Source organism: Pelophylax lessonae, assembly GCF_965119305.1.
Source record: "Pelophylax lessonae genome assembly, chromosome: 3".
NCBI lineage: Eukaryota > Metazoa > Chordata > Amphibia > Anura > Ranidae > Pelophylax > Pelophylax lessonae.
In genome coordinates, this window is record NC_138770.1 from 643,000,232 (window position 1) to 643,009,708 (window position 9,477).

A 9,477-nucleotide genomic window follows, 5' to 3' on the forward strand; every position below is an offset into this window, starting at 1 on the left:
TTCCATATTACAATCAAATGGGCTGCGAGATAGCCCAGAGGTTGCAGTGTTGGTCTGCTTATATAACAGTTACCAATATGTGGTGAACTTCTTTAACATTTGGGTTGGAAGCATTTTGAATGACCCCATTTTGTTTTGGAAAATTCCATTCAGTTGACCAAAAATGTTGCCTGCTTGTTTTTCTAAGTGTAGAGACTATTTTTTGGTGCAAATGGTATTCATGTATTTTAAATGATTTAAATAAAATTTTCGTTAAAATCCACTTTCAAAGGGGGAAAAAAATGAAGTCTGGTGAGGGAGGCATTACAGCTTGCTGTGTGTACGTGGGTACAACATTCTGTGTTTTACAGCTTCCAGATGACTTCATATCTGACAGAAAATAGTGTATGCACCCATGTGGATACTCAGTGTTTGATATAAGGGAACAAAATGGACAATACATATTGATGATAGTCAACTATGAAACTTTTAACAGCCATTTTGAGTAAGGGGAGATGATTCATGTAGCATGGACTTCCTGGAATCCATCTGTCCTTAGTTCAGGCATACAAGCAGTAGAGGATGTGCGTAGCTGTAAAAGCCTCTTCCCTGCCCCCCACTGAAAACTCCTGGGATGTATGAGAGATTGACGTTTCTCTTTAAAGAGAAGCTCCAGTCATATTGGTGTTAATGTGAGCCTCTACAAAAACTGTAGCTGCTGGCTTTTAATACACTTGCCTGTTCCAGGATCCAGTGATGTGCATACCCGAGCCATTCCTTCCATCGATCTTCTGTCCCCCGTACCCGGCTGCGTCACAGCCGTGTGCCCGCTGCACATTGTGGGACCATTCACAGTCTTCTGTGACATATCCCAGAAGACTGGGGGTGAGTCAAAACCAATCCCCCCCCCCCCCCCCAAAAAAGTGCCATTTTATAAGGGGGGGGGTGGAGGAGGCCTTAAAACAAAACTTTCTCTTTTGGGTGAAGCTCTGCCTTAAGCATGCCATTCTGTTTAAACAGGGATCAAAATTTCAAGTCCTGAGCTACTAGCCAGGCCTTAAGGGTTACTCGCCACCAGTTGCCCCACCTATAGGAGACGCCCCCCCCAATCATGTGACCATAAATAAGACATGCTGTGCCTTGTAGTCCTATGAGACCCCCTCCCCCCCTTAGCCATGTGACTAGAAATATGGTATGCTGAGCCTTGTAGTCCTATAGGAGACACCCCCCCCCCCCCCATCATGTGACCATAAGACATGCTGTGCCTTGTAGTCCTATATGAGGACCCCCCCTTAGCCATGTGACTATAAATATGGAATGCTGAGCCTTGTAGTCCTATAGGAGACACCCCCCCCCCCCCCCATCATGTGACCATAAATAAGACATGCTGAGCCTTGTAATCCTATATTAGACCCCCCCCCCCCCAACCATGTGACCATAAATATGGATTGCAGCCTCACCTGTGCAGGAGAAGAGAGAGGAAGAGGAAAGGCGGCCAGATAATCAGAGCGGGATCGCTGCACTGTAACATCTTTCATTTATATTGCCGGGCGCTCAGCTTCACACATAGTCCATGGCTCGGTTCCTATGATAGACGTCGCACATACCGGCGGTGTTCTGTCTATCAAAGGAGGCGGGACTACGTGTGAAGCTGAGCACCCGGCAATTCAAATGAAAGATGTTACAGTGCAGCGATCCCCGCTCTGATTATCCGGCCGCCTTTCCTCTTCCTCTCCTCTCTTGTCCTCGCCCGCAATCATTATCCACTCTCAAAATGCGAGCAAGCGAGTGGAAAATTTGAGGACTGGTTTTAATATTGTGATTCCATCTCTTGCTTATTTTATGTTTCTTTAGTTTAGTGCCTGATATTCTCTTTCTGTACTTGCAGGTCAGTCGATCAATGGATAAAGTTGGGAAAATGTGGAACACATTCAAATATCGGTGCCAGAATCTCTTTAGCCATGAGGATGATGGGAATCAAAATGACATTGTGGATGTTAATGCCAACAGATGTTCGAATGGTGGGGAAAAAGCAGAGGGTTCCGCTGGTCCGGCCTCCATGCAGTCAGCTATTCCTTTACACCAAAACATTTCTTCTGAAATGAGCCTGAGTCCTTGCAGTAGTTCTAGTAGGAGGAACCCGAACTGTGTTTCTGAAATGCCACAGTTAGTTGAAATTAGTATTGAAAAGGACAATGACATGGGTCTAAATGCAGGTGCCCGTCTGGCACGCAGAGATTCATATACTCGCCATGCCCCGTGGGGTGGCAAAAAGAAGCATTCATGCTCCACCAAAACTCAGAACTCTATTGATCCAGACAAAAAAATCGGTAGGCAAAGGAGCGGGCTTCAGAGGAGAGAGAGACGTCATGTGGTAGGATCGGTGCACGATATGGAGGCTGTTTCGAGCAGGGCAGTTGGAAGTCGCAGTTTACGGCAGAGGCTGAATGAGACTGTGGGCTTGTGTTTTCCTATTAGAGCTTATAATAGGCAGTCAAAGCCACTTTTTACTACTAAGAGGAAAATTCATCTCTCTGAACTGATGCTTGAAAAATGCCCCTTTCCTGCTGGATCTGATCTGGCCCAAAAATGGCACTTGATTAAACAGCATACAGCACCTGTCAGTCCACACTCAACCATACTGGACACGTTTGAGCAGTCTCTACTTTCTGCTGAAGATGAAGAGGATAGATTACGGGAGAGGCGTAGGCTTAGTATTGAGGAAGGTGTTGACCCTCCACCAAATGCCCAAATCCACACTTTTGAAGCGACAGCACAAGTCAACCCTGTATATAAGCTTGGACCAAAACTTGCTCCTGGCATGGCTGACATGACCAGCGACAATGGTGCAACGGCACAAGGCGGGTGCGAGTCTGAAGAAGATGGCCCAACTCTCTGCCTGCAGTCACGGCGACAGAAGCAGCGCCAGTTTTCAGGTGACAGCCATATTCAAACGAATAGACAGGGAGCCTGGAAAGTGCACACCCAGATCGATTATATTCACTGCCTTGTGCCAGATCTGGTGGAAATCACAAGCAACCCATGTTACTGGGGGGTCATGGATCGCTATGAGGCAGAGGCCTTGTTGGAAGGCCGGCCAGAAGGCACTTTTTTGCTCAGGGATTCCGCACAAGAGGACTATCTATTCTCCGTAAGCTTCCGCCGCTACAACCGATCTCTGCATGCACGCATTGAGCAGTGGAACCACAACTTCAGCTTTGATGCTCATGACCCCTGTGTGTTTCACTCCTCCACTGTTACAGGACTCTTAGAACACTATAAAGATCCCAGTTCCTGCATGTTTTTTGAGCCCTTGCTGACGGTACCTTTAAACAGAACTTTCCCTTTTAGCTTGCAGTATATCTGCAGAGCAGTCATTTGCAAGTCTACCACGTACGATGGCATTGATTTACTTCCTTTGCCATCTATGTTACAAGACTTCCTTAAGGAGTATCATTATAAGCAAAAGGTCAGAGTGCGGTGGCTAGAGAGGGAGCCCATTAAGTCAAAATAATAAAAAAGCAACATTTCTTATTGTCCTGTCTTTACCTTCCAGATTATCACCTCATAGACTTGGAAATATGCTCAACGTGTATCAGTTAAATAAAACAAAAAAAAAAAAAAAGCACATGTACCTGTATTTAGAAAATATACAAGTATGACACTTCAAGCTTCAAGTGTATCTGTCTATTCTCTTCTGCCTATACAGAAGACATTTTGTGCATTCTGTGGAACGATGAAGCAGAATCCTTAAACTGCATGTTCTTATGAATGCTAACACTAATTGTACTAATGCTCGTATCTCTGTTTTTGTAGCAGAAAATGAGGTGTCTATATGGCTTAAATAAAAAAAATAAAAATAAAAAAAAATAGTTTACTTGTCCAGATTAAGCTATGTTTTCCCACCACATAAAATTCTGGATCTCCCCCCCAAAAAAAAAAACTAGATGGACAACTTGTCTTTTCCCATCATAGTGTGGAGAATAAATCTGTTGCCTTTTTATTAAGCTAAAGTCCATAATATGCTACCGCAATAGAAAATATTTTCAATGACAAAAAAAAAAAAAAAAGAAATCAAGTTGTTGAACTGGTGCTTACTTGGTTAAAGAGAACAGAGTTTGAAAGGATCACAAGCTAAAATACAAGTTGACTTGGACTGTTCCACACTGTTCTGCCGTTGTAAGTTGCATGTTGGGGTGTTGCAGTGTCCTTCATTAAAGTGGATCTTCACTGCATCTGAGAACCACAAACCAAAAACTCAAATTAATTTTTAATATTCAATGCAAACTCCCCCATCTATCCATCCATGTCTCCATGCTTTATTTTGTTAAAGAGGTTGTAAACCTCAGAGTAAAAAAAAAAAAAAAAAAATGAACACCTGAAAGACAAACACATCGCATACTAGTTCATTATGAAATACTTACCTTAGAACGAAGCCTCGCAGTGCCGCCCACTCACCTGTCTCATGGGTAACATGTTTGGTCACCCTTCTTCCGGGTTTGTGGCATCCAGCCATCTGATTGGCTGGAGCCGCAATGACGTCACTCCCGGGCATGTGCGCAGGAGCAGACAGTCGCGGCACAAGGCTTCTGAAGAAACGGCATGAGCGGCCGTTCCTTCAGAGCGCATGCGCCAGTGATGTCACTGGCTGCATGCAAAGTAAAAATCTCCTAAACGGTACATGTTTAGGAGATATTTACAGTACCTATAGGTAAGCCTATGATAAGACTTACCTATAGGTACAAGTTGCGGAGGAGGATTTACTTCCTCTTTAAGAAAGCATTTTAAAAAAAACACCCCTAGCATTTCTGGCTGTGGGCATCTTGAGTAAAGGCAGATGATTCATGTTGCATTTACTTCATGGAATCCCTCTGCCCTTAGTTCATGCGTGCTTGCAGGAATGTGCCTAGCTTAGAAAACCCCCTCCTCCTCTCCTGCCCTCTTGACTCCTGGGATGTAGGACATAATTAGCCTAGGCAAGAAACCAATAAGTAACAGAAGAAATGTGTAAATAGAGTAAAAAATAAAAGTTTAAAACAAGTAAATATGATCTACTTTTCTATTTATATACTAATTCTAACAGCATGAGGATTAAAAATAATCAAAGTTGATTGGTAGAGTGAAGTTCCACTTTAATTTTCCCCAGGGCACCTTGCCAAACACACGCATTGAAGAGTATATACTGAGTGTATGTATGTATGTGTGTGTGTGTGTATGTATGTGTGTGTATGTATATATATATATATATATATATATATATATATATATATATATATATATATATAATTTTATGTGTATATAATAAATATATATGTGTGTGTATGTGTGTATGTGTGTGTGTGTGTATATATATATATATACATTGTGTGCTTCATTAGCCCTGGTTCACTCTATACCCTGCATGTGAATTGCACAGGAACCGCGCTGCATTCACGTGCGATTCAGTGTGGTGCAATTTAAGCCCATTCAAAAATGAATCAGTAAATCGGATAGATCCTGTCAACCTGCTTACTAGAACTCCTAGCCACCCAATAGACAACGAGATGATCGATTTCTTATCCAGCCTATTTCAGCAAGATTGGGCAACTGACCCGTGCGTGTGTACCAGAGGAAATACCTGGCCAGCAAGAGCAATAAAATTGGAAGATTTTTTCACATTTCTGCCATTTTTACAGCAGCATAATCTGTGTCTGCATTCTGTGCTCCAATCTCACAAATGTGTTCAGGGTCACTGTGGTTGATAGGCAGCCCCCCCCCCCCCCCCTCAAGCAGTAAGATCATAAATGTGTTCAATGGACCACACACCCATGTTGCCCATTGTTCTCCCTGTCAATCTGCACAGGCAGCAGACTCCGCACAAGCACTTTTTTTGCTTTTTTATGTCAGCTTGTATTTTAGCCACTGTGATCCTATGGTCCTTTTTAAGTTGAACTTTAATTGCCTTTTCATGGAATTTCCAGAAAATAGATTTTATGGTGCAATAAGGCAGTCAGTGGTCAATCATTATGACTAGCCTCAGTGGAATTGTAAAAAAAAAAAAAAAAAAAATACGGTTTTCCACTTCATAGAAGTGCAAAAAAAAAAACAAATTAAGCTAGACATTATAACTGTAGCATATGAAATTGATAAAATATGTCTACAACCTTTAAAACCGTGCATCCAGCATTACTGCAGGTGCCTTTAAGGTGGACTTGTTACCTTGCTCAGTTAACTCCCTCTTTTCTTTATTTTTATACAAAATTGTCTTAAAAAATGTGGAATATTGCAAGAATCTGTTGTTGTATTAATAAACTTAGTGAATCCAGAATAATTTCTAGATCAATTTGTATTAAACTGCACAGTGGCCAGGATTCTAAAGGCCCCAGTGGTGAATATTGGTGGTTTGTATAAAATAAATAAAATGGCACAATTCTGTTTTTGACTTATATTGGACTTAATGCATTTCAAAATCACGTGTCAATATTAAACGTAAATCTCCAGGCTAAACTAACTAGTCCAAAAAATGTCCCCTCCTTTCTGCCAACAGCTGTGTTAACTAACCTCTGTTAAAAAAAGGAAAAAAAATATGCTTGCCTATTTTCAACTCTCTAGTTTGGTCCTTTGATCTGGCTCCCCTGTGCCAGTTTGCGGCTGCTGCAGGTGAGAGGAGGGACTGGGGGCAACGAATGGTCCATGGGTGATGTCATTACTTCCAGCCATTGTCAAGCACTCTCCCCTGCAGCTGTCACAGGGGCTCACATGACCAGAAAGGTAAAAAAAATAAATAAATCAGTATTTAGATCGTTCTTACACAGGTTAGTCAGTTATAGGTGTTAGGATGGGGAATGGAGCATTTTTAGGACTAGTTGGGTTTAGTCTGGAATTTTACTTAAAGGCTCCATTTACACATAGGCGGTTTGAATAGCGGGCAAAATCGCTGCAATTCTGCCCTCGATTCCAATATCTTAGCAGAAAGAGGGACGCGCTGGCATTTTTTTTAATGGCACCAAACACGTTGCCGCTCTGCAGCGATTGTCATGCAACAAATTGCGCTGCAAAACTTCTTGGGTGCGGACACATCACACGATTTTGGTGGTAATCACTGTAGAATTGCACCAGGTTTGGAGTGCCATTAAGAAATAATGGCACCGTCTACGCTTCCCACATTCTGCCACGATTCTGGATTCCTGAGCAGAATCACGATTCTGGACGTGTTTCACAACGCCTATGCGTGAACAGAGCCTAAAACGCCAGAGAACCAATCTAGGAAAAGTGTGCCAAATATATTGTTGCTCACAGAAATTTGATATTTTTGCAGCCCAGATCTAAAAATATAACATGGTGTTTGGTTGCTGTGGTAAATTTTTCACTTTAAGTAAATCCTCCTCTTAGATCTTTATAGTAACATTTTGGACCTTGGCTAGAAATGAAACAGCCTGTTGTAGCTGAAAAGTGTTCTAAGAACAATGGGCTACATTGTGTAGACTCAAAGAAGATTGTTTGTAGTCCAATTCCAGTAATCTTACTAGTTCCAAGAAAAGCAGCAGGGCAATTATTGGGACAGCCAGAAAAATAGCTTTCTTCGCAGTATTAAGATTGTATAGTTATATATATATATATATATATATATATATATATTCTAGTTGACAATTGCTGACATAACCGTAGGTCTTTTGTGTGATTCTCCATCCCCCTTTAAAGTGTAATTCCAAATTTTGTTGGAAAACCAAAACCATCTCTAGGCAAATTCTATGCATTGGGAGGGTTATAGCAAACTGCATTGCAGTCCTACCTGCCGATAGTTTGTTGAAACTTGCAAATGCGTTCTGTTTTCCAGGCACTTCCTTGCTTTAATCACATGACGCCTGTGTTGGAACAAGAGACGAAGCTGATGGGGAACAGCAGTGACCCGTTCACTGGAACAGGAAATTACATTTTTTGGGAATCATCTATACAGAACATACCCAGAAATGTAATTTATTTCATAGTTGCATCAAAACTTTACAGTTTGAGTCCATGCAAACTGGGCTTAAATGCTGCAATTAACTTAAATTCTGTAGGAGTTGTTTTTCCTGTTGAAGCTGCTCAATGTTATCCTGTGTATCCATGCACATCAGGTCATTTAGAGGCATATTTTAAGCTCAGCGTTTAGAGACAGGAAAAAAAACCCTTTTGTTTTACATGTTTGAGGGGTTTTGTGGCAGAAAAAACGCTAGTACCAAAAAGTGCTCAAACTTAGTGCGTTTTTCTGCCAAGAACACTGTCAATTTATTTTTGCCAGTGTGCATGGACCCTAAAAAATCTTGTGCATTTATTAAAAAAGGTAATTTTTAGTAACCTAATTACAAAAGGGCTTGACAAATTTGCTTTGAATCTAGGAGCCAGCTGAAACAGTTAGGAGCTAATTTTTTTTTTTAAACTAATAAAGCTTTATTTTAAACGTCAAAACCCCTCTTATGTAGCCAAAAGGCTGGCTTCTGCTGAAGGGTCATAAATAAATGGTCTGCTGATTGGCATCCAATCAGTGCTCTAAGCCCATGGCTGAAAGTACGGACGACTGGTGTGTGTTCTTGGGGGGGGGGAGGCAGTCCCCCATATTAGAACACAAAAGCAGGAACACCGGATAGTTAGTACAGCAAGCTCCTTGCTAGCTACTCAGATTTTTTTTTTTTTTACGAAAATAAGCTGCTAGTTTGTACTAGGCTTGAGCCTCCGTTTGGCTGCCACATCCACAGCCTTTTATTTTTGGGTATATAGAGTGTATAAAATTGGTGCCCCAGGTTTCATGTGTTTGTGTATAAAGCGCAGAAAGAGAGGAGATCTCTGGTGCACAGGCATGGCCAGGGGAAGGCACTGGTAGAGCTGCCTCCCTTGGCATGAAACATCAGACCGAAAAGGCATCAGCACCTATCAATCATCTCCTTACCCCCCCCCCCCCCCCTCAGATGGTATGAATCAGGTAGTGGCACTCCTCACCCCCCCATATTAGATCTTACCTGGGAGCTAACCCCCCTACCTTCACATCAGCTGCATTGATCTCCTTATCCTCCCCAGATATCCAAGCTCGGGTACTTCTCTCCTCTCTGCAGCAGAGGAGGGATGGTGGTTGTGGTAATGAGCTTGGGCCCCTGGCTCTGGATAGCATGGACAGCGGCTCTGCTTACAGCACCAGCTCTCCTTCCCTTTCTATCTGCCAACCTCTGCCACACTACTGGAGCAGGGTGCTCTGTGCCAGGAAAGCACCAACTCCGGGCCCCCACGTCCCTGAGCTGGGCTGCCGCCTCCCTCAGGCTGTGGCTGCTCTGGCAACACCCTGGGGGTGGGGGCGCAACAGAAGCAGCGTGGATGATGAGCCTCCAGGAATCTCCTAGCGCCAGCTCAGCCTGCTCTAGCAGCACCCTGGGGAAGGGTGGTAACGGCACAGATAATGGGCTGACGGTGATCCCAAGCTGGACTGCAATCTGCTGGGTGCTCGCTTCTCCCGCCGTGTCTCCTGATGCGCCATCCCCGGGTCGTCTT

General features: G+C 43.0%; 1 protein-coding gene across 2 annotated transcripts in view; it reads left to right on the forward strand.

The window, feature by feature from the left end:
* The window catches only part of SOCS5 (suppressor of cytokine signaling 5), a 56,678-nt gene extending 52,517 nt beyond the window's left edge, over positions 1-4,161 (forward strand). For both annotated transcript variants that reach the window (XM_082252479.1, XM_082252480.1), the window contains exon 2: positions 1,868-4,161. In XM_082252479.1, coding sequence (XP_082108605.1) covers positions 1,880-3,493 — 1,614 coding nt within the window. In that variant the 5' untranslated portion in view covers positions 1,868-1,879 and the 3' untranslated portion in view covers positions 3,494-4,161. The remainder of the gene's footprint in view (positions 1-1,867) is intronic.
* The last annotated feature ends 5,316 nt before the right edge of the window (positions 4,162-9,477 follow it).